General features: G+C 38.0%; 1 protein-coding gene across 1 annotated transcript in view; it reads left to right on the forward strand.

Annotated features, from left to right (window-relative positions):
* The window catches only part of COL5A2 (collagen type V alpha 2 chain), a 107,943-nt gene extending 88,917 nt beyond the window's left edge, over nucleotides 1-19,026 (forward strand). Inside the window, exons 36-54 of the mRNA XM_054829818.1 lie at nucleotides 1,581-1,634; nucleotides 1,753-1,806; nucleotides 2,850-2,903; nucleotides 3,715-3,822; nucleotides 3,930-3,983; nucleotides 4,180-4,233; nucleotides 5,837-5,998; nucleotides 6,119-6,226; nucleotides 7,220-7,327; nucleotides 7,485-7,538; nucleotides 7,869-7,976; nucleotides 8,086-8,139; nucleotides 9,470-9,577; nucleotides 10,487-10,540; nucleotides 11,236-11,343; nucleotides 13,330-13,621; nucleotides 14,530-14,717; nucleotides 16,284-16,508; nucleotides 17,420-19,026. Of these exons, the coding sequence (XP_054685793.1) occupies nucleotides 1,581-1,634; nucleotides 1,753-1,806; nucleotides 2,850-2,903; nucleotides 3,715-3,822; nucleotides 3,930-3,983; nucleotides 4,180-4,233; nucleotides 5,837-5,998; nucleotides 6,119-6,226; nucleotides 7,220-7,327; nucleotides 7,485-7,538; nucleotides 7,869-7,976; nucleotides 8,086-8,139; nucleotides 9,470-9,577; nucleotides 10,487-10,540; nucleotides 11,236-11,343; nucleotides 13,330-13,621; nucleotides 14,530-14,717; nucleotides 16,284-16,508; nucleotides 17,420-17,566 (2,094 nt within the window). The 3' untranslated portion in view covers nucleotides 17,567-19,026. The remainder of the gene's footprint in view (nucleotides 1-1,580; nucleotides 1,635-1,752; nucleotides 1,807-2,849; nucleotides 2,904-3,714; nucleotides 3,823-3,929; nucleotides 3,984-4,179; nucleotides 4,234-5,836; nucleotides 5,999-6,118; nucleotides 6,227-7,219; nucleotides 7,328-7,484; nucleotides 7,539-7,868; nucleotides 7,977-8,085; nucleotides 8,140-9,469; nucleotides 9,578-10,486; nucleotides 10,541-11,235; nucleotides 11,344-13,329; nucleotides 13,622-14,529; nucleotides 14,718-16,283; nucleotides 16,509-17,419) is intronic.
* The last annotated feature ends 5,515 nt before the right edge of the window (nucleotides 19,027-24,541 follow it).

Genomic DNA, 24,541 nt, shown 5'->3' on the forward strand with positions numbered 1-24,541 from the left:
ACTGGGTTTGCTGTATATGCACTGACTATATTTTCTTCCCAAAAGCTATTTGAATTAGTTTTTACTTAAATCACATCTGTCTGAGATTCTTGGTTTTGCAAACCAGTTGGAGTACTAACAGACAGGCATTTGGAAATCTGAAATACGTACAAAAGATGAGGATGCTGACAGGACTAAATTTCTAGTTAAAGAAGAGGAGTTTTTTTGAGAAACCCTAGCATACAGAAGCACTTAAAATTAGCAGCTGTGAGCTGGAATTTGTAAGTCAGATAGTATCCAAAGATACAGAACAGTTCTTAGTCATTGTAAGGCAAGTTTATATCTTACAGTAACTAATAAAGTAATGGTGAACTAAATGTACATCCTTCTTCTAAAGCTAGGTATCTGCAGATATCTCTGCTTCCTATCACTAGAGCATTGATGGTGATGCACTATCCTTTGTTAATGCTGTCTTTTTTTGTATTTCTCTTCAGTTTGAACTAAGTTACAGTGCAGATTTTTTTTTGGGGGGGGAGGGGGAATTTTGTTTGAGATAAACTTGCTGCAAGTTGATCAGAGGGCTGGAGCACCTCGCCTCTGAAAACAGGCTGTGAGAGAGTTGGGGTTGTTCAGCCTGGAGAAGAGAAGGCTCCAGGTAGACCTTAGAGCAGCCTTCCAGTACCCGAAAGGGCCTACAAGCAAGCTGGAGAGGGACTGTTTACATGGGCATGGAGTGATAGGACAAGGGTAATGGCTTTAAGCTGGAAGAGGGGAGATTTAGGTTAGATATGAGGAAGAAATTCTCTACTATGAGGGTGGTGAGGTACTGGCACAGGTTGCCCAGAGAAGCTGTGGATGCCCCCTCCCTGGAAGTGTTCAAGGCCAGGTTGGATGGGGCTTTGGGCAACGTGGTCTAGTGGAGGGTGTCCCTGCCCGCAGCAGGGGGGTCAGAACTGGGGGGTCAGAACTAGATGGTCTTTAAGGTCCCTTCCAACCCAAACCATTCTATGACTCTAAGCTTGTGGTACTCTGCTTCTGGTGAAAGAGAGTGGTAACTGGGATATCTAAATATTCAGGACTGTAATATGAATAGTGCTGCAGTATCATTATGTGCAGTTGATGGGTTTGGATGGAGAAATTTGAACCTATTTGTCCTATGAAGAGAAAAAGGACACTTTTGAGGAGTTTTCAAGATATAAATTAATCTTCAAAAGTAATGGTGGACATAGTAACTTTAACTTAAACAATGAAATACTAGCATGAAACAAATAGCTTCTGTGCAAGCGGGGAAAAAAGGACATCATTTCCTCCTGAGAGTGCAAAATAAAGCCAAAGCTTTTTTATCATTGGCCTTATTCATAAATGCTGCATAGAGTAGATGTAGTGAAGAAAGAGAGAATGAACAAAAGCAGGGCTTTTGGGATATGGGATTTTGGTCACTGGATGAGGAAATGCAAGTAAATTTTAGGTTTAAAAGACCCAACAAGATTTCAGAGATAAAGGAGAAGAATTTAAAGGAATAAAAAGTATATGAAAGTTTTAAATCAACTGTTTTGAAGCATCACTTTTTTAACTTCTTTTTATCTTAATTTGTTCAAAAGGGTCTCCCTGGTCCAATAGGCCCAATGGGTCCAGCAGGTCCCACTGGTGAAAAGGTAAACAGATTTTTATGCCATTCCCTACTGAAGCTTCTTAATATTGTCATATTTTATTGGCACTTTTACTACTTGTCTAATAAGTTACTTGGGAAATAACCTTTAATTTTATTTTAAGGGTGAACCAGGTCCTCGAGGTCTAGTTGGTCCTCCTGGCTCCCGTGGAAACCCTGTGAGTAAACGTGTTTGGTTTTTGCCTGGCATAAGTTAACAATATCTAACACTGATCCAAATTCCAGGTTTTGTCTCATTTGCTGTTGTATCTTCCTCTTTTTCTTTCCCTTTCTTTGTAGTCAAAATCTCTAGTTCCTGTCTTGATGCTGTGCACTTACAAAACTATTGGCAGATTTTGTTCCTCTGTCCTACATTTGTTTTAGGGCACTCTTTACCTTGAGTTATCCTCATTTACCTCACTCCTGAAAGTATGCCACCACTTTTAAACCTTTAAATCTTTTAAAAAGCATCCTCATACCAGATACTACTGTACACATACAAATATTTAGATGGACAAAGCACAGAAGTGTATCTTAGTTTTCATCTAATAATGCTAAGTCTTGTCATCTTCTGTCTATTTGCAATTTTAAGGGTTGACTTTGATTAGGGAGTTAGAGGCTCTGCCCTTCTAGATCCTTCATACTGCTTGGAATTGATTATGTCTCTGTCATAAGTCAGAACAGCCTTATTTCCAGTGTAAATTGGAATAGCTTCCACCCCCTCTGGGGAGTGCTGGAGCTTGGCAGCCTTCAGCTCCTTCTTTTCCAAACAAACATTGTGTGGAAAGCTCAGCTGAAGCAGCCCATAGCCCATTCTGACCTTGTAGAAGAATACATCTTTGAACTATTGTTTGTTTTCTCATCCTATCTGATTGGAATACTAGGTTGCATAAAGTGTGTGCACTTTGGCTAATCCTGCCATCGCTGGAAGTGGTCGTGAGCAGAATTTCTCCTGTTGTGGTTTTAGCACTTGCACATGCCTTCCATCTGAAATTCTGAAAGTTTACATACGGTCTTGAATACATGGCAGATCTTAACATCATAGTTAACATCATTTGTTTTGTGATTAAAAGTTCATTTGATTCCGATTAATAGAGCAAAAGTATAATCACAGTTATGACAGTAAATAGTTAACATTGTTTCTTGTATATTTAACTGTAAATTATACTGTATATAGAAAGACTTTATGTTAAATACAGTTATTCTAAATTTTTTTGACCAGGGTTCCCGAGGAGAAAATGGCCCAACTGGCGCTGTTGGTTTTGCTGGTCCTCCGGTATGTGTTTTGTAACACTAATGAGTTTCCTTTAGTCATGCTTTGACATACTTAGTTTCCTTCATTATGAATAATACTGCAGTGTTCTGGAACATGAGTCACATTTTTGTTGCAAAAAGAGCTGTTTTGTTTTCCCATCAGAATATCAAGTAAAGAAAAGGGCCAATAAATACCCTAGACACTGATAAGGTTATGTAATTGTTCACCATTTTTCATATTTTCATGAATATAATATGTTGCTCCTTTGAGATTAAAATGAGGCAAGTTATAAAGTGTCCTCTACTAAAGGTAGCAAAGATTTGCTCTGTGAGTAGTGAAAGCTGGAATGAATTGATGGACTGAATGGAAAGTTTGTGAGTTTTCTGATGAATATCCCAAACTTTCCCACAGCCTAAATACTGCGTTTCAGGCCTTTCACAAAGAGTCAGGCACCTGCTTCCCTTGGTGGAAAAAAAAAGGACTAGAAAAGACAATGTTTGTTCAGTCCCTTTTGCTTTGAGGTATGTAATAGCCGCTGAGGAAAATAGAAAATGTAAAGGAAAGAAAAACGTGAGTTAAGTAAGAAAATATTTTAAATGGAAATTCTGGCTTCATAGACTTCAGAAAATCCCATCTGTGATCTGCCAAAGACTCTGCTGAACTGTTACAATTCTCTTGAACTGAACCATTAAGAAAATTCACTATTTTCTGGGCTGATTTGTTCTCCTGTTATTTTTTGCCTTCTAGAAATTCCCTACAAAATTACTTTGTTAGGCTGGAAAGATTTTATATTCTCTGACCTGATGTCTCTTCTAAATATGATTTCTTATAGGGCCCTGATGGTCAGCCAGGTGTGAAAGGTGAACCTGGAGAACCTGGACAGAAAGGAGATGCTGGATCTCCAGGACCACAGGGTCTTGCTGGGTCTCCTGGTCCACCGGTAAGTATAAATAACATTGTCAGAAAACCAGTTGTATGGGCTGATCTTGTTTATTTAAAATGTCCTAGGTGTTCACTATCACCCCTCTCTTTCTCTGTTTCTCTTAGGGCCCTCCAGGTGTTCCTGGTCTGAAAGGTGGTAGAGGAACTCAAGGTCCACCTGTAAGTAGATTTTATTTTTTGTGACCTGACTGCAGATAATCTAATACTGAAATTGTATGTAACATGTCTCATTCCTCATCCTAGCTTATTTTTCCACAGTCTGTAATTATAACGTGCTCACTAATTCAGCTGAGAACATTTGAGGTAACCAGTGCTGTATTTCTTTCAATAAAGTTGGCATTAAAATGTTTTTTAGGGTGCTACTGGATTCCCGGGATCTGCTGGAAGAGTTGGGCCTCCAGGACCTACTGTAAGTCAATTGCCATATTTCTAATAGATGTGTTTTATACACTGGTCATTGAAAACCTGAAGACTAAATAAAGCAGGAAAGATTAAGCAGTGTTTATAGCCTGATGCTATGGAAAAGAACAGCTTGTCAGCACTGACTTCTGCGACTGTACGCTTACATCCAACTTCATTAAATAAAACTCATTAGTCTTGGGCTTGACCCAGTGCCAATGTGTCCAGATTAGAGCAAGACTTTTCACTGAGTTAAGTAGGCTGTGAGCTGTTCAATCTGCTGTAATGACTTAATTTCTTACAGAAACAAACCAACCACCTGTATCTTCTTGTACTTTTTACTTTTTTGTCTCTTCACTGGTGACTGAAGATAGGAGAGTTTTTGGAAAAGGAAGAGGCCTCTGATAGGTTATCTCATCAGTGGAGTTACTCATAAGATCCATTAAAATAAATTTAAAAACAAACAAACAAAACCACAAAATCTCTCATGTCTAAATGTTTTCAGAAACAGAAAATCAACTGTGGATCAGCAAGTAAGGTTTCAACTCCACACAGAGGATTGTGACATGTTTTGATGAGAAAAATAACTTGCAGTCGTTGTAAGTTTATGAAAAGGTGTAGTGTATGGAATACACAATGTAAATGTGAAATCTTTTAAAAGTATTTGAGAAATGAACAAAGGTCCATTAAAACACTAATTTGTATCATGCGAATGAAAAGTTTGAATATGGACTTTAGCTTGATAGTATTGGAAAGAATGGGCAAGAGTGAGTTGAGGTAAAAAAAAAAGAAAAGAAAAAAACAGAAAAAAAAAAAAGACTGTCTTTTAAAGGAAGGAGTTTGGATTTGCAAATTGGGGGTAGGATGGTCGTGGTTTAACCCTAGCTGGTAACTGAGCACCATGCAGCCATTTGCTCACTGCCCCCCACTCCCCCACCCCAAGGTGGAAAAAACCCTCATGGTTTGAGATAAAGAAAGTTTAATAGGATAACAAAGGAAGAGAATAATAATAGTAATAACAATAATACAAGTGATGCACAAATGCAATTGGTCAACACATGTGAAAGGAAAAGAAAACAATCTGATGCCCAGTCTGTTTCCAAGCAGCAGCCTCCAGGCTGGCTTCTCCAGTTCTATAGGGAGCATAACGTTCTCTGGCAGGGAATATCCCCTTGGCCAGTCGGGGTCAGCTGTCCTGGCTGTGCTCTCCAGCTTCTTGTGCACCTGGCTGGGCATGAGAGGCTGAAAAGTCCTTGACTTAGTGTAGGCACCACAACTACCCAGCGACAACTCAAAACATCAGTGTGTTTTCAATATGATTCTCATACTAAATGCAAAATGCAGCACTATATGGCTACTAGAAAGAAAATTAACTCTATCTCAGCCAAAACCAGGACAGAGGGAGGGTGTGGACCTTGGACATAATTTGATGAGATGTTTCTTTCATCTCATTTATTTGATCATAAATGAGATGGTAATAGCTCTTAGCTCATTCACACTTTGAGCCTTTCTTAGAGTATGCATATTTATAGTCAATCAAAACACAGTCCTTAAAATTTACCTGTCCTGATCAGAAAAGGGTCCAATGTAACGAGGTGTTTTAATCTTCTTAGGGAGCTCCAGGGCCTGCTGGGCCTATTGGTGAGCCAGGAAAAGAAGGTCCCCCAGGTCTTCGTGGAGATCCTGGTTCTCATGGCCGTGTGGGAGATCGAGGGCCAGCTGGGCCCCCTGGGGGTCCTGGAGACAAGGGTGATGCAGGGGAAGATGGGCAGCCGGTACGTCCTGGTTAATGTTATTAATTCTCCCTAGACCAACTCTAGGCTTGGTCTCATTGTCACTTATACTTATTGCTACTGTGATGATAGTAACATTGTTTTATCCTTTATGGATTTCAGGGCCCAGATGGTCCCCCTGGTCCAGCAGGAACTACTGGTCAAAGAGGCATTGTTGGTATGCCGGGACAGAGAGGGGAAAGAGGCATGCCAGGGTTGCCGGGTCCTGCGGTAAGTAACGATCAAATCAATATACCACCAGCTTGGGCGTTCTCATCAGTTATGTGGGATTGAGAGCATAGTGCCCCATAACACAAGTACAAAGTTGGAAAACTCCAATTGCAGAAGAAAATGTATAGAGAGTAGTCAGTAACTACATCTCATGGAAATGCATGAGGTGGGAGATTTTGTCTGCCATAATGGAAGATCTGAACCTGAATTAAGAATAAGTGGGTAATGGCATTAAGATTTCTGGTTAAAATGTTCCTATTTGACTTAAAACTAGATCCTTAAAAAAACCAACCCCAAACTCTTCATTTAGGTGCCCAAATGTCACTTGAATGTGAGTAAATACTCTGTAACTGCTATTTCATAAATTGTGAACTACAATCTTCAGAATTGCCATTTGTGCTCTCTTTGCTTTCGTGTAGGATTTATAGATATTTATTGGAAAGCCTAATGATCCAGGAGATCAAGTCATTAAATAAAGTATTAGTAAAAGGGGTGGTATGGACGATCTGCTATTACCACTGGATCCGTAGAATCAATTTATAGTTAAAGTTGGCCAGAAATTAATCCAAGCGAACAAGATTTGTTGGTGTTAAAACAGAGAAAAATAAAATCATGTTACTTATTTCAAACTACATTACATTTTTCCAGAGTCAAAAACACCTTACCTGTTGCAGATAATGCCATCAGACATATTGATGTATCAAGGGAGTGTATCCTTAAGAGACTTGCTACTAGACAGACTTCAAGTGCAACTGCTAGTCAATAAAGACCTATTCAAAAGCGACTAACACAATTAAACTGCTTAAAAATACACAGTATATTAAATATATATTCAAAATCTATCAGAACACTTTCTGTAATTAGCCGTTTTTGGAAGTTACAGATGTTGATGGTACTTCAGACTGGATTAATGAGTAGTGTTTTGCAGGCAGCAGGTTTTTTGTGCTTTCTTTGTTTTGTGATTAAAATATTGATATTTCTTGTCTTTTTTAGGGTACACCAGGAAAACAAGGTCCCACGGGGCCACCTGGTGATAAAGGTCCCCCAGGACCTATTGGCCAGTCAGGTGCCACTGGACCTGTAGGTGAAGCTGGTCCAGAAGTAAGTATTAGAGCCTCATAATATGCAAAAAAAGACAGTCTAGTGGTTATTCTCCTTGACTTTGAAGTTAGAGGTGGAGAACAACTTTCTAGTTCTTCTTATAGAAATGCAAGATTACAGAGCTCATCAATAACCCTGTTTTTATTCCATAACTCAGGGACCTGCTGGTAATGATGGTACTCCTGGACGAGATGGAGCTGTTGGAGAACGTGTAAGAATATATTGTTTTCTTAAGTCACTTCTGGATATCTCCATTTTATTATGGACTTATTGTAGATTTTCTCTTCATTCAGTTAACATGAATGAAGAACTTGTTCTGAAAGTGTGTCACAGCTTTGAATAAGTAGTACCTCTCAAAGTTGAAGAAACCTGGCTAAAGGCTAAGAACACCTGCCTCTACAAACTCAGACTTGAGTTCTTACAGGAGGAGTATCTTTGTAGATTGTAATTGCTAGAAAATAGATTAGCAATGCTAGAGTCCTGTTGCTTTGGTCTAGTCCAGTCCTCTTTAGATAAATAATGTTGAAATTATGTTTTGCAGGGTGACCGTGGTGAGCCTGGCCCTGCAGGCTTACCAGGTTCCCCAGGGGGTCCAGGAACTCCAGGTCCTGTTGGGCCTCCAGGAGATGCAGGTCAAAGAGGTGAAACTGTAAGTGAGACCTTTTTTTTTGGTTTTTTTTAATACTTGGTTTATCAAAAAGCTATTATGTGTGCTTTTGTGCATTGCTTCACATATCTTCTGTATGCAATCTTTGTAGGGTTCTCGAGGTCCAATGGGTCCCCCAGGTCGTGCAGGAAAAAGAGGTTTACCTGTAAGTTCTCCATGGTCACTCTGGTTTTGTCTGAGATACTTTTATAGGAAAGTGTATGAGAAACTGAGCCCAAATTAGAACGCTGAACAGGGCTTTGACTTGTAGTGTTCTGACTGCAAGTGAATGCGGATAGCCTGAGCTGCAAAGCTGCACAAATCTGTTTGAATACACTAATATTTCCACACTTTCTTTAAATATACTTTGCAGAGAAATAACAAATGCTTTGGAAGCCTCTTTATTTGGAGTGTGTCGCTGTCCCCATGATGGTAGGACCTGAGTTAGCAAAGGGCTGGAGTCTGTGTTTGACAATTCAAATAAGGGGCAAAGAAATGAATGCTGAACAAAAAATGCAGGTTTTTATATAAAAATGGCAGAAATATAACAAAATCACCTGTTCCTATGAAACTGCCTTAATTCAACTCATGAGATTCTGACTTCAGTCCAAATGGAAAAACAAACAAACCCCATCTATTTGTTACATAACTCTTTTATAATCCAAGCTTGGAACAAAAAATTAATTGCAAACTTGGGAAATTCGAAAGAATGTTGTCCTGTCCCTGAGCAGATGTCATATCAGAAACAGGAAAAGTTTATTGAGTAGTTAGTGATAATGATGCCATTGATAAACTATTTTGAATCTAGCATTGAGAAATTTAGCATGCAATTTGGGCTGAAAAATATAGAATTGAAAGCAGAAGCCATTTTTTTCCAATGATTCTTGAATTGATATGAAAAGTGTGAAACTATCAAAAATACCAAGAATGAAATTGTGACAGTAATAGAAGCAAGCTATTTGTACTGGGGAGCCTGAATGTTGTTGTCTGTAATGAGGGAATGTAATTTCAGTTGTACTTTAATCATAGTTAAGGTGAAAGGAGCTGTGAGAAGTAAAGATGCAACATGGAGTATTTCATACTGAAAATACGTTTTATCGTTATGAGTCTGTGACAGCGCCACAATATTTCAATCTCATCTATGAAAATCATTTGCCATATCCAGTAAGGCAAAGAAATTTCTCAATCTTAAAAATTTTGTTATGCAAATTATTTAGTATCATTATTACAGAGGGTTTGTGTGACTGTATTATGAAGCTAAATAGACTAAATTTACTACTACTATAATTTAACACAACACAGTTTTCTGTAATTGTTTACCTATTCTTTGGTAAAAAAATTAAGATTCTTGGGGCTGCCCCAGCATCAGCTTCTTTCCAGCTTAGAAGTGAGGGAGGTCTGAATGCAGTGTCTAAAAGCAAATGAGGGGCTTTTGAGGTTGAGGGTATATTGTTTCCCCAGTTCAGAATTTTACATTTCATCACTGATATTTACAGGGTCCCCAAGGACCTCGTGGTGACAAAGGTGACAATGGAGATAGAGGTGATAGGGGCCAGAAAGGACACAGGGGTTTCACTGGGCTTCAAGGTCTTCCTGGTCCTCCTGTAAGTAGTTCTGGTTTTAATATAATGTTATTTCCTTAATAGTTAAATAATGTATCGGGAACATTGCTTTTTTTTTTCCCCCCTGTTTTAAATAACTATCATGAGTTATTTTTTCCCACAAGGTGTTTGTGAGTAGCCTGCCTGTCTGTACTTGCTAAGATTTTTAATGCAATTTTTCAATATTATTGCATGAGGTAAACCTGTGCTTTGCAAGATACATGTTCTCTTACTCTTTTTCCATTTATGCCAGTCCTGCAGTGACTGATTACTGACAGTCTATGACCTGTCAGCACAAGATGATAACAAAAGTTGATAACTTCAGATAAGCACGATAAAGTGTAAAATGCTTTTTGCCAGTGTTTCAACAGTCATGGAATAAAATGCAAAATCCCATGAGGACTGTGATAGTATCTCTCACTAATATTTACAAGAACTTCATGATTTCAGTGGTAATTGAATGGAAATGCCATGGAAAACTTAATTTTTTACATTTATTCACTGATCCTATGCAAGAGCTGGAAGTTTCAGCATGCAGGAAAAGAGTCCACAAAAAAACCCCAACACCCAAATCATCTTTCCACTTCGTACTAGTACTGTCAGTTACTCTTTTGTAATCCAGTCTGATTCTAAATGTCATGAAAGCAAGGCTTTTCTGCAGAAACAACTTTATATATAGACAAGCACCAGTACATTCTATTAATTTAAATTGTGATTACAGTTGTTACTCTGTGTTTGTGACAAAAGAGAACAATAGAATGAACGTGAATTGTAAGAGGGAAAGGTATTACCCATCGTTCATGTATATTATAATCCTATTCATACAGAATTGTGTATATCACACACTGATTCTTTAAAACTAAAGGAATATGCTTTAAATATCACAATGATATGATAATTTCTTCTGTTTAGGGTCCTATTGGTGAACAGGGCAGTCCTGGCATTCCAGGCCCATTTGGTCCTCGGGTGAGTATAATGATTCAGGTTTAAGGTTTTTCTTGCTTGTTTTTTTCCACAATCAGGTTTCTATTTCTGCTTCACTTTTATTTCACTGGCTTTTATTGACTCCAGTATCATGTGGTGATTACCCTACTATTTTTTGCTGAGAGACATTACCTTATTAAATATAGCAAAGCTTTGACATAAATGTAGTTTATAGCTAGGTAAAAAGGTCAGTTCACAATAACTACAGAGCTACAGTCTCTTTTTGCAGACACTTTTGCTGCAGCTGATGCAAAGCCATATATGTGGCAGCTCTGCTAATTGCCACTCTGCCTTTCATACCCCCATGTATGTCATTCACAAAGTAAAGGAGAAATACAACTCCCTTGGATGTTCCCAAGTGGCAGTATATCTCTGAGTCTGTATACGTGTGGGTGTACAGCAGCTACTGCAGTCTGCGTAGCACCTGGAATTGAACCCCCTTAAATGATTTAGGAAAAAATACACAGTTGATCTAAGGTATATTGACTTTAGAATAACAGCACTGAAACTGCCTTCTTACTTTTAGAGAACAAGAAAAAGGGCAATTTTTAAAAGTTTGGTAATAGACACAAATAATTGGATTGCTTTCTGAAAAGATATTGCTTGTACAGGGCTGTTTTGTGTAACTTTGTTATTAAATGCTAAAATACATTCCTTCTTTCTTTTATATTTTCTAGGGTCCTCCAGGTCCAGTTGGTCCTTCCGGCAAAGATGGAAGTCCTGGTCCACTTGGGCCAGTTGGGCCTCCTGGTGTTAGAGGGAGCGTGGGAGAAGCCGGACCTGAGGTAAGTTGATGGGAATATGAAGGGAATAGGTTAGCTTCAGATAATGACTTTTTTTTACAGTCCGTTGCATCACTTTCTCAAACATCCATGAGTTCAAGACAAATGGTAAGATTTGATACAGTTTCTCCAACAAATAGCCAGAGTAACTGTGTATTGAAAGGACTCATTTCTTACTCATTTTCATCTTCTGGACCTGTGATGATCCCAGCCTCATCCACCTATGCTCTCCTTAGGCCAACCTGGGCCTACTTCTGCAGTTAGGCCACTGGATCCTGCTGGGTCTGCAGTTCAACATGGCTATTTGGGAAGTTGGGTCCTAAAACCTCAGACCTAAGCGTAGGTCAGTTGGTATCTCTGGAACCAGCAGTAGTTCCAAGTCAGTAGCCCCACAAAGGTGGCACTGAATTAGAACAGCCATGTGACTGATTTCCAGCAGCATACTCCATTGTGTCTTGCATTAAGGAAATCTTTTGGTCCAAATGAACAGCCCAGACTCTAACACTCAGCTCAGCTGACCTTTAGCCTGCTCTGAGGTTTACAGAGATCAGCCGTGAGCTGATGCACAACTAATGAAAAATAGTTTGACCATTTTGGAAAAAGTCCTAAACCTTTGCTAAATGCCCCAGGCATATTCCACATTTAGCAATTCATGAAACCCTAAGTCATAAAATGTAAGTTATGCTATCCCAAGGAAGATAAGCTAGAAAATTAGAAGGATTTGAGAGAAGGGTGGTCTGGATGTTACATGAAGACTTAAAAGACTGGTATTGCTTATTTGGGGGAAGAAGTAGAAAAGGTGGAATAAAATAATGAGCAAGACAGAGAAGGCAATTTCTGCTGGTTTTCTGTCTTGTAAGACATGATGTTTCCTGTGTTTATCATGTGCTAATATTCACCCTATTTCATTTGAATTTCTGCCCATTATCGGTATCTTTTTCTGCTGAGGCACCCAGACTTGAATAGTCTATGGGAGAGCATAAGAATATGATGTGTATCCCGCTCCTTCATCTTTATAATGACACAGTACAAGAAATATTGCATACCAGTAACTTTGGGTTTGCTTTCCATGGTGGCTTGCTGCAACTATAAATTGGCACCACAAAGCAAGAAATAAAAGTTAAGATTTCCTTTGTCAGATGCAGCATGTATTAGTTTGGATGTGTGCTTTGTAGTAAACGTTTGGAGCGCTAGTTGTGAATTCTGGAGTAGTTACTCTCAATGGAAATGCCACATTCTGATATACCGTCTGATGCACCAGAGCATCAAACTTACAGTGGAGGTATGTTACAGACTTTCTGCTGCCGAAGAAGAGCTGGCAGAGCTTGCAGGTGGAGATATGTTTATTAACAGATACATTCTGTCTCAAGACTCAGTTACCTCCCCAAGTGTCACAATTCAGGTTGACAGAAGGACCTCACAACCTGTCATTTAGTCAGGAAAACACCTGCTCTGCCAAGTAAGGATGATGCAGGTTCTGTCTCACGTACCTGTGACCAGAAAGCTCAGCACTGTGCAGGATAGATGTAAAGATGCTTCGACTGCCAAATTTTCGGTCCAGGCTTTACTAATTGAAAATGTGCCTGAGGAGACTCAGGGGGAAGCAGGAATTTTAGATTGCTCTAAAAATCACTTAGAGCTGTTGGGAATTTTAAGAAATAAAGTTATTAGGCAGGGATTTGAACAAGAAGGGACAAAGTGCTTAAAAAATGGAATGAGGAGGCTATTCCTTAATGACTTTTTCCAGCTGTTAAGTCTGAAATCTGGAGTAAGAATAAGTTAAGACAGGCAGAGAGGGCATGAAGCAGAGAGAATACCTCACATGCAGTTCTAGTCTCTGTTCCTAGAAATATGAATTGTTTATCTATACCTGAATTTTTCCTGCTCATTAGGGTGACTGACTGGCTGGCTTTGCTACTACTTTGCATAGTATTTACTCTGCTGTGCCTTTATTGCCTTTTTTTTTTTTTTTTTTTTTGTTAACCTTAGGGTCCACCAGGTGATCCTGGCCCTCCTGGCCCTCCAGGACCTCCAGGCCATCTCACTGCTGCCATTGGTGACATTATGGGACACTATGATGATGCTATGGCAGATCCACTACCAGAGTTTACTGAAGATGAAGCAGCCCCAGATGACCACAATAAAACAGACCCAGGAGTCCATGCCACACTGAAGTCACTGAGCAGCCAGATTGAGACTATGCGCAGCCCAGATGGTTCAAAGAAACACCCAGCACGGACTTGTGATGACCTGAAGCTGTGCCACCCATCCAAGAAGAGCGGTGCGTATAAACACACCATCTCCTGTATGTGCCATATGATTCTGTTTTATTTCCAGTAGATACTCGGTGACTGGAAAAAATGCATAATGCAGATTTTGTTGGTTTAAATTGACATTCACACTAGGAGCTTGAAAACTTCTTCTTACCAATGAAGTATATATTTTAGTGTATCCCATATTTATTTATTCAGTATGTATTCAGATGTATTTTAAAATCTGAAATACTTTATACTTCCATGAAACACTACTTCTGAAAGTGTTTTCATCATGGAGTACCACTTATATGACAGAGCTAGGTTGGTACACCAGTTGTGAATATTTGCTTAATTGCTATTAGTGCAAAATGTTACCTGTGGGCTGATAACCTGTGAGTGCTTTCCATCCAGAATTCTCTGCCGCTGCTCCATAGTGGCAATTTATAATGCACTAATGTGCCATTTGCGACTTTCCCTAATTTATATGGATTACCAGTGATGAATCAGAACGGACTGGAAGGTAGAGATAATTTGCGGCAGGCCTTGCCAGCTTTTTCCTTGTTTCCTGAAACTTTGCCTCTCACATCAACATTAGGAGGGGCTGCCATCAGTTTCTCATATGTAGGGAAAACTGTTGTCTAGCCGTTGAGCGTTCTATGCACTTGGAGTGTCCATGAGCTTTGCAATGGATTTAAACAACTTTCAAGTCTGCATTCCCCAGTTTTGAAATATTTGAAATACTGATCAGCTTGTATCTTGAAGAAACATTACAGTGTATACCTGATGCACAAATCAAAACATGCATCAGATTATGTGAAACATATGCCTCTTTTCCTTGTGCTTTGTACTGTCATGACATACTTTTGCTTTTATCTCCTCAGTTATTTCAAGAATCTTAATAGTGTAACAGAATCATATTTTATGTTCTCTGCAGGTGAATATTGGATTGATCCTAACCAGGGATGTGTTGAAGATGCTATAAAAGTATACTGCAACATGGAAACTGGAGAGACCTGTATTTCTGCAAACCCATCTACTATACCACGTAAAACATGGTGGGCCAGCAGGTCATCTGACATAAAGCCCATTTGGTATGGCCTTGATATGAACAGGGGATCACAGGTAACTATTTACATTTAATGTCAAGATTTGACTTCTATGAAACTTGTTTCCTTCTGGTTTAGCACTTCATCTGCTATTCTGAGCAGATTCTGCTACAGTCAGAACATTATAAGTATTGATTTGCTGGCTGATATTCAATTTGTTGTTATCATACAGTAAACATAGTAAAGAGCTGGGAGAAACCACGGAAGTGCATCTAAGGCAGGATTGGCTCTAAGTATACCATTGCAGGAAGAGATTTATTTCTCTTGATCCCAAAAACTTCAACTTCTCTAGCAGCCTACTTCAGTAACTCACTATCATTGTCATTAAAAAGTGAACTTTTACCCTAATATATGATTTAAATCACTGCTGGTTTAATTGAATTTTACTTTTCTTTTTTTTTTTTCCCCAAGAAAGCTCTTTACTGCTAAAAAATACAAAGCTTACTTTATAAATCCTCTCAGCAAATCTTTTTTTAAAAAAAGTATGATTGTTTTCATCTGTGTCAGAATGATGTGTGCTGAATGCATCAGTCTCCAGGCAAACAAAAATTCCACTCTTAGTTTTCTGTTGAGTTTTCCCTCTACACGTAGGGTTTTTGTAAGTCAGATTCTCTTTGGAGGAAGAAGTAATCTTCAGGAATACCATAAAAGAGTATTTAATTTTTGAAAACACTGTCAGATTTGATAACTAACAGTATGATCTCTGTAATAGTCATATGCATTGCTTACAGATTCTAAATAATAAATATGTCTGAGATTGCTAAACAGAGATAACACATTTTGTAAAAAATGACAGTGCCAGTGCGTAAGATGTTCTTTTTTTCTTCACCGGTTTCAGAGAAATGTGTACGTTTTTAGTCATTTGTGACTTTTTTTTTTCTGCAATGATTCACAAAGCATGAATCAAATGAAACCTGCACAGCTAGGGAAAATATCTCAGGAATTTTAGAATTTTTGTTATTGGTATAAAAATTGCTTCTGTTTTCTATAGAAACAGTTGCACATTGTAAAATATTTTTCAAACAAACTTCCATGTAAGTTAATCAGTTGATAACGTCTGTATGCAAAGCTATAGTTATTTTTATACAGTCAAACTTTCTGACTGTGTTTGATGCTTCTAAATACAATACAAAGCCTATAGAAAACAAGCTACTAAACTTGCAATATAGCAGGTACACCATAAAAGGGGTTTCTGTGCTTGCCATTTCTTATCTAGTTTAAGGTTACTCTGATGCACTATTTCATATATAAGGTTTGGCTCCTATTGAATTCCTTTTTAAAAGAAGGCAGAATTCATTCCAAAACTTGACATGTCTGTGGAGACCCAACTGCCTTTCACTTGTTCAGCTGCAGAGCTTTACAATCAAAATTCTCTAAAATGATCCCTGTTACAGGATGTCTACATTTCTTTGTCCTCAACTGGCAGCAAATGACAAAAGAAACCATTCTTAGATTTTATGTAATAGGGCTCCTGCTAGTCGTGCCTGGACAGGGTTATGATAATGACAGATGTTTCTAAAATTCATGAACTTTTAATGAATTTTCATGTAATATATGTTGATCTGTTTTTTTATCTTCACAGTTTGTGTACGGGGATACAGCTGTCACTCAGATGACATTCCTGCGCCTCCTATCAAAGGAAGCTTCCCAGAATATCACTTACCTTTGTAAAAACAGTGTTGGGTACATGGATGACCAGACTAAGAACCTGAAAAAAGCCGTAGTTCTCAAGGGGGCCAATGACCTGGAGATCAAAGCGGAGGGAAACAGCCGATTCAGATACACTGTTCTGCATGACAGTTGTTCTGTAAGTTTGGGAGTTTTGTCATTTGTTATGGAGAAAAAGGACTTTTGTCTTTTTGGTTTGTCTAATGGTTTCAGTTCTTTTTTGGTTTAGAAAAATCTGTAGAATGGGGTAATTAAAATGCTGCAGAATTTCACCATGAATTATAGAAGTAACTGATGAAATAGGTATTATACTGCAATTCTAGCTTCACATAATAGAAGTCTGCACTATTTAGAGGATATTTATTAAATTACTAGTTATTAGTGAGCATACTGTGATACGTATCCTGCTATTCTGCATTTTCCAGTGTTTGTGTACCTCTGTGTGGAATCACACAAAGAGGTCAGATAACCTCAAGCATTTATGTGCCAGATGGGTAAGAGTATTGCAGCAATACACTGGAGGATACCCATTGGTACTATGACTGCCTGAGTTGGAAAGGAAGATGTTTCCCCAAAAAATTCTTAGAGGCCATAAAAAGCAGCAAGTAGTACATTTTTTTCACATTCTTTAGCATTCTCAGCCAAGTCTGAGATACTGGCAAAATATTTCTAAAATTAATTTTGCACCTGAAATAAATCGGAGTACTCTCTGTGCTTTAAAGTAATACAGCCCAAGAATATGCATGCAGGCGCATATTATCATAGAGAAGAATTTCCTATCATAAAGAAAAATCAGTCCAGCTTGAAGAGGAAATCCTACTGTGTCAATCTGACAGGTCTATGCATCATTGTAGAAGCAAGATACATACATTTTAAAATAATCAAGGTGCAGTACAGACAGGAGGGTGTTGGTCAGTGAAGATACAGTGAGATCTCTCTGAATGACCTCAGAGAACAGGCTCACCACCGGGAATTCAAGCTGTTTCTGACATGAGCTCTGGCCTAAGTTTTTATTTTCTTTTTTTTTTTCTTTTTTTTTTTCCCCTCCAGAAACGTAATGGGAATGTGGGCAAGACTGTCTTTGAGTACAGAACACAGAACGTGGCACGCTTACCTATCATTGATATTGCACCAGTGGACATTGGCAGTACCGACCAGGAATTTGGAATTGAAATTGGGCCAGTTTGCTTTGTGTAAGAGAAAGGGGGGAAATTAACACAATACCCAGCAACAGCAGCAATTAAACACATGAACTTAGACTGATTGAAGTTAATCCTGAGACTCTTGAAGTAATGTCTGATATTGGATCAGCGTTGTATATACGGTTCTTTTTAAATGCCCGGCCTCCTTTTGAATATTTATTTTACTTACAAACTTTCCGTTTTAAATGATTGAAACCAACTTTTTAGTACAACAGTACAATTTTAAGAGGATCGATGACCACCTTTTAAAAGTAATATGAATCTTTTTCCTTGCTTTTGTTTCAAATTATTTCAAAATTTACAGGTATTCAAAATAGATAGTTTTAATGTGGGACTATGTTAAGCTCTAAGGATTATTTCTTTTGCTTGGATGCATACTGAATAACAGAAAAGTAGAGCACTTTTGTGAACCATTGGCTATATTTCAAGCAAACATATTCCCTCAACCCCAGTTTGTCTTCCTGTGGTTGCCAGCATGATAGTCATTAACAGAATGACTGTCTTTGTTAACAGTCTTTTGTAGAAGAAAATCTCTTCAAACAAGATCATCTTAATTTGGCATTGTCTTTCCTGCACTTTCCTATGTCATAGTCTGCTCAGAAGAGTATTCCATAACCATGAATTATTTATGAAGTAAAAATACTACTGGGGTAAATATGAATTTTCAGTAGGGGTGTCCCATATCTTAAATTTTAAGGCCAGACTTCACTTCTCACAATGTATCTGTGTAATTCTATTAAATTATCCTTAATCTTCAAAATACACCTTAAACCAAATACTTGTTGATTTTCCAATACTTGCCCATCTAGGAAGCCATTACATATCAAATTATACAGATGTCTTATATATGGTGCCAATTTATGTATGTTGCAAATCATTCACATGTATACCACACCAATTGCTAATAAAGAGAAAGAAAGTTTAGAAATTCATTGGTTTTAGCTGATATCCAGACATGCATCACCACTAATTTGACTTATTGGCCTTGCATTGTCAAGGCAAGAAAATTCCATCATTTCTTAGCATGAGCTACCTCATCTCTGGAAGTTGGGATGCATTTAATATTCCTGTTTATATTTTAGGTGCTATGCTTCTGTTGTTATTTCGAGAAAGGAGATAGGCAGGGCAAAAACAACAAAAAAGTGATGGTGCTAAATGACTCTGTAGAAGGCTGATGAAATAAAGACGCCTACTGTCAATGTCATTTTCTGAGCTTAGCTGTTAGGCTTATGGTGTTTGAGAGAACGATGTTAAAGTGCATTTATTTGTTGGTCATACCGTATATAGAATGTTTTGTACCACTAACATGCTTTATTTTGTAAAGTATGTGGGTACAAACTGACTTAGGTTTTTTTATTTTTGTTTCTTTATTGCATCTGTGCTCTCCACGTTTTTTTTTTGTTTGTTCCTTTAAAAAAGAAAATAAACAGCTGGGGCCATCCCTAAAGAAAGTCATGCACATAGCTTTATTCATGTATCTTTGCAAAGCATTTAATTAAATACATGCTTCTCGCTATGTAAGTGGTTTCCTTTTTGTAGAATTCCTTCCAGTGTGTCCCATATCAGTTCATTTCCAGGAAACTAAAAATAGAAGTATTTACTTTTGGTTTGTTGCTATTTGAATAACTCATTTGCGATGCATTCTTCTGAAGTATTTTACACATAAGAATATAAAGGTATTTTGAATAATGCCCTCTTTGTGCCAGTTTTTACAAGATAGGTGTCAGTTTGTATGAAGTAATCACCAGCAGTCCTGTTAAAGCTACCTGACTAGTATTGTTTGAGACTCCAGAGAAAGAGAATTTTTATTCAAGACTGAATAAAATGTGACTTAGTCAATTCCCACTGTCAATGTAAGTTATCACTGATAGAAAACAGTTTCTGGACAAGCGCTAAAGTTGCATTGTAGCAAGGCAGGCAAGAATTTACATTCCTTTCCTCCTCCTGAAAGGGCAGGAGCTTTGCAGTTTTCCAGTCGTTCATATGCATGTCCGTGCAGGGTAGGTAGGGACTGGCAACAGGAAAGTTGGCAGGTTCATGCTGACGTTACCTGTTTGCTTTTATTACCCAAGCAGGAACCTCTGATTTCTTTTTTACTTGCATGAAATAATTTCTATAAATATGTGACTGAGGATTTAGCTTATCATATTGGATCCTTGAGAAATTTTAGATAATGTTCCTCTCACTGAATAATCTGAGGTGTCATGGCTGGCTCCAACACGTTCATGCAAAGGTAGATGTCCAGTGGCTGTGATCATACCTTTACAGGACATTTATCCAGATACACAAAATAACATTTGGAGTGTAGATGCATGTTTGAAAGTTATTTTTAATCTCTGATTTTCTTCAGAGTATTACAATCCATGATTAGTATAAATGTTTTGTGAGGTTGTTGAAGAGTATTTCGTTATGAAGGATACTTTTTTTTTTTTTCAAGTCTCTCTGCATCTTTATCTCCGTATGAAGCGTGCAGTATTTCTTCAACTGGGTGCCTTGAGCACTGAAAAAGAGCTTCAACTAGAAAGCACTCTAAGGTGATATTCTGTTAAAACCATCGCTGGAGAATCACTGAAGCAAAGTCTTGCTTGAAGTGTGAGCTCTCAGGAAATCCAAGTAGTTAACTGAGGAGTCTTTGTAATTCAAGTGGTTGGTCATGCTTTTTTTCCTTCTCTTGACTAACTATGTTTATAGCATACATGCATATTACATCTCTTTCCCTGTTTAAGCATTCTTCAAAGTATTGTAGAACCTTTTTAAGCAGACAAGAAAAAAGGGTGAGGGGAATTTCACTGCTTTAAACTGCTTTACTTCTTATCCAGGCAGTGTGGCATAGCCTCATGTAGATATAGCTCTAATTTCATGAACGTAGTATGAGCTGATAATTTGCAAAAGGTTGATTAATTTATAAACTAATATTAAGTAAATATCAGCTATTTATGACATTTAGCGCAGTTCTGTCTGTTGCAAATGGCCTCAGAAATGGTAGAAAAGGCACTTTAGAGTAGTTATGAGAATATAATAGCAGAGACTGCATTTAAATTAAATTTGAGTTATAAGAGTTGGTTATTGCTATTGTGTTCCATCACTCACCTGTCCTCAGTGAGAAAATGTGAAAGATCTGTCAGATAAGCTCAATGGACCTTGGAGGTTATGATAAATGTTCCCAAAAATGAAAAAGTTTATCTGCAATCACAATGAACAAAGAATTGGGATTCAAGTATTGCTGAGCATATTCTTATTTTGCTATTGATTAGTTTTAATGATCTTTCACCTTTATATTAAATATATATTATATTTTGTAAAGAGTTTGATAATGCCTTCTCCAAGGCTTTTTCTCTTATTCCTGCTTGACATTTTCTCTTAATTTATTTTGAGCAGAAAGAGATACAGAGGACAGAACTGATCAGTGTTACAGTTTATTTGATACATCAACTGGGCAGTATTAATATTGCTTTATATACTGTATAATTAAGTAATATTTTGTAAAAAGAAAAAAAATGTTCTTGCTCCTTTTGTATTTCCTAAAGGAGCCCAGCTCTGCATATATCAAATATGATCATGGCCTGCCTACTGCATCAGCGCCTTCTTCCAGAGAGCTCGATATACTGAGGAGTTCTGGATGCTCAAAATGTAAGGCAAACAAGGAATGGATGGTTTAAGTCCTCCCTGAACAAGAGGGGTTTTGAATCACAGTTTTGGATTCACGCACCTCAGTTTTAGAGTGACTGTCAAGAACTTACATTTGGGTTGACTGTTTGCTCTTCTAAAAGGCTGGAACAGTTTTAGATGCCTCTCCTCCCACTCTATTTCCACCCAAATCTTTCCCTTTCTCCTCTGATTTGGTACTCCCCTCTAGCTCAGTGGCTACTCGGTTGTCTCTGGGTGAATGAGAGCATAACTTCAAATCTCATGGCCTCTCCCTCCCAAACTCCTTCACTGCCTGTTAGCTTCCTTGTAGCTATCGTAAATATTCAGCTCTAAGTTTTTAATACTAAAAAGATTCAGCACCAGGAGTACTATATGCAGTAGAAGAATGCATCAAGCAATGTGAGAAAGAAAATTGTCATGGTGTTATAGCTGGAAATAACACAGCCAAAGCATAGCAAGTAAATAGAGGAATGTGAGGAAGATTTTTACTCTATGAAGGCAAGTAAAGAGTAAAAATGAGTTAATAGCAAAAAGTATTACTTTTTTTGCATTACTGTTGGGTGAGGGCCCCTAGGTTTCTTTTGCTCAATCTCAGGCAGCTACAGGAGATAAAGTAGTTATTGAACTGGTAAACACTCTCACAATCTATGGATTTTTAAAAGTTATTATTATTTTTTCAGGAAATGAAGGCTATACTGAAGGATTAATACTCACTAGGCAGTTGATTTCACTGAGAGAGGCTATATTTATAAAAAAAATAGGACTCCAGGAAGACAGCATAAACCAATTGCAAAAGGAAGCGCAGAACTAAATGGAAATGTAGAAATGGCAACGGAAGAAAGGAAGGATTTCCTGTAAGTAGGCAAATACCATAGAGAAAACAAGGTAAAAATTATCGTATTAGACAATTATGGTACTATCATTAAAAAAATTCATGACAAAAGGTAAAACAAAATCAGCAGTTCAATAGCTGAAATAGAAATGCCAAAGAAACTGCAGACCCATACACCCAGTTGGCCAAACTGTGTCTTTATGCTACACGGGGGGAAAAAAAAAAAATTTTGATTCTGGATTATTATGTCCAGTGGATTGCAATTTTCTTGCTAGGAGTTTAAAGATTTTGTTGAAGTGTGTGATTTCAAGCATATTCTGCAGAGTTCAGAATAGCCATAAAGGAGCCTTCTTGAGCTAAATGGCTAGCTGGGTACCAGAGAGTTAGATTCAGTGTCTTAAAAGGTAGAATATTTTTAGCAAGCCTATTTTACCTGCTGTCATGCTATTCAGAAGTTTAACTTGTGTTAAAATCGGAGGTAATGCTTATTAATGTATCAAATAGAGATCATGAAAACTGTTATGAAGAGTATGATGAATTATGTTAAAGAATCACCTGCATTAAACCCTGATTGCCCCAAGAGAGTGTACGTATGGTCACAAAGGGAGAACCCAGGTACAAAAGACCAGCTTTCTTGTGAAGTTGCTGCTCATTCCTATGAGGTTATTATTGGCCAATATCTTTAGGAACAGTAAAAGAAACAATCTGCTTTTTCCACAAGCCAAATAAGAAAGGACACAGTAGAGCCAATGGATTGGACAGTGTGGAGGAGGACCTGAGCAGAGGGATGCAAAGATTAAAACTGAAATGCTTCATATATTTACACGACATAGAAGAAAACTTGGGGAGCTTGGTTGCTAATGTATCTATTGTGCTATCAGCATTATGTGTTTTATTATTTGTTGGGAGAAGGTCTGGAAAAGCATTAAGGTATCAGACAATACTAGTTTGAGACGGATGTTGGAAAAGTCCACTCCCCGCATGTTAATTTCTGGCACATTTTTATTTCCTTGCTGTTAGAGTAAGAAACCATCTTTCTATAAGCTCTGGCTTGAAGTTTCTCTAAATAATATTTCATAATCATTATGATCTCTTGTGTTCTCAATATCAGAGAATGGTGCACTATCAAATGTTTCTATTGCAAAATTAGTTTCCTTGAGGTATTACTATCCACCCTACAGAGAAAACTGCTGCCTTATTTAGGAGTATTTGTGGAGAAAAAAACATACAAATTCATGTCTGACAAAGCATCACAGAACTGCTTTTTGGCCTTAGTCGACCGAGTGAAAAATCCGATACAAAACCAATCAGTTATAACAAAAGAACGTATTACAGTTCTAGAAACTTCAGCAAAATACTTTTACATGTTTGGTAGGGAGCAATCTTCCCTGTGACAAAAAAACCCATGACATTGACAGAAGATTGTGACGATTGTAGGAGCCACCATTGTAATTTAGGAGCCTCTGACCTCTAAAGAACGTGCTGTGTGATTCCACACAAAAATCAGAGTAAGTCAAAAGAATCTGCTGCTGCCGTATCAATTCAGCCATTTCCTGATAGGAATCTTAATCTTTGCTTTGCAGATGCCACCAAACTGAAAGGAGGAATGAGTAGACATTTTCAGGGGTCTTGGAGTTACTATAACAAAGATAGTAAAGCTGAAATGTGAGTTATGATAGGAACATTCACAAATCCCCACTGAAACTGGAACATCCCACTGCCTCCAAGAGTAATCTTTTAATGACTGCGTTCTGGACATGGATGCACCATGGATTCAGCAACAAAACTTAAGTTTTGATCTTTAATCCAGAGATGTCCATGGCTAAGGGTATACTGAAAGGGTGTCATGCAGTTTATCTCGTGAACCTCTTCTGGCAGAGAGAAATTTTGGATAGGCATAGCTTTGCCAGAGACAACTTATGGCAAAAAAAGATGACGACCAGTGGCCTTCTAGAAAGGAGATGTCACCAGCAGGAATGGCCGCTGTGATGGGAAAGCAGCAGTAATGGGTTACAGGCAATCCTTCCAGAAGACATCCTCTAGGCTGAAGCTATTGCGAGACAAAGAACAGGTGGGAAGACCAGACCATCAGGATTTTGTTCTGGTGGATTTCATTCATGCCAAAGCAGCAATCCCTCAGCGTAGGGTGAACTATGTCTCACCTCCTCCCAGTAAACAGGTAGGCAGAAACACAGTAAGCGTCTCTTCATCTCCCACCTCCTAAAACCTCCTACAAAATATCTTTCTCTTCTAATACTTTAAATCTAGGTTTCTACAGCTTTTCATTGAGAGCATAACAAGATATAATCAAGGACATCTGATTATAAGCATGCATTGCATTAAAATGCTAAATCATAATGAAAAATATTTGATACATTACTGTAGTTTAAGATTTGTGCAACAAGTGCCTCATTACTCACACTTCCAGAAGAGATGCACTTCATTTAAAAATCAGAGCCTGCCAGACCTGACTCCTTTCTTGGTAACAAG

This window comes from Grus americana, chromosome 6, assembly GCF_028858705.1.
Source record: "Grus americana isolate bGruAme1 chromosome 6, bGruAme1.mat, whole genome shotgun sequence".
Classification (NCBI taxonomy): domain Eukaryota; kingdom Metazoa; phylum Chordata; class Aves; order Gruiformes; family Gruidae; genus Grus; species Grus americana.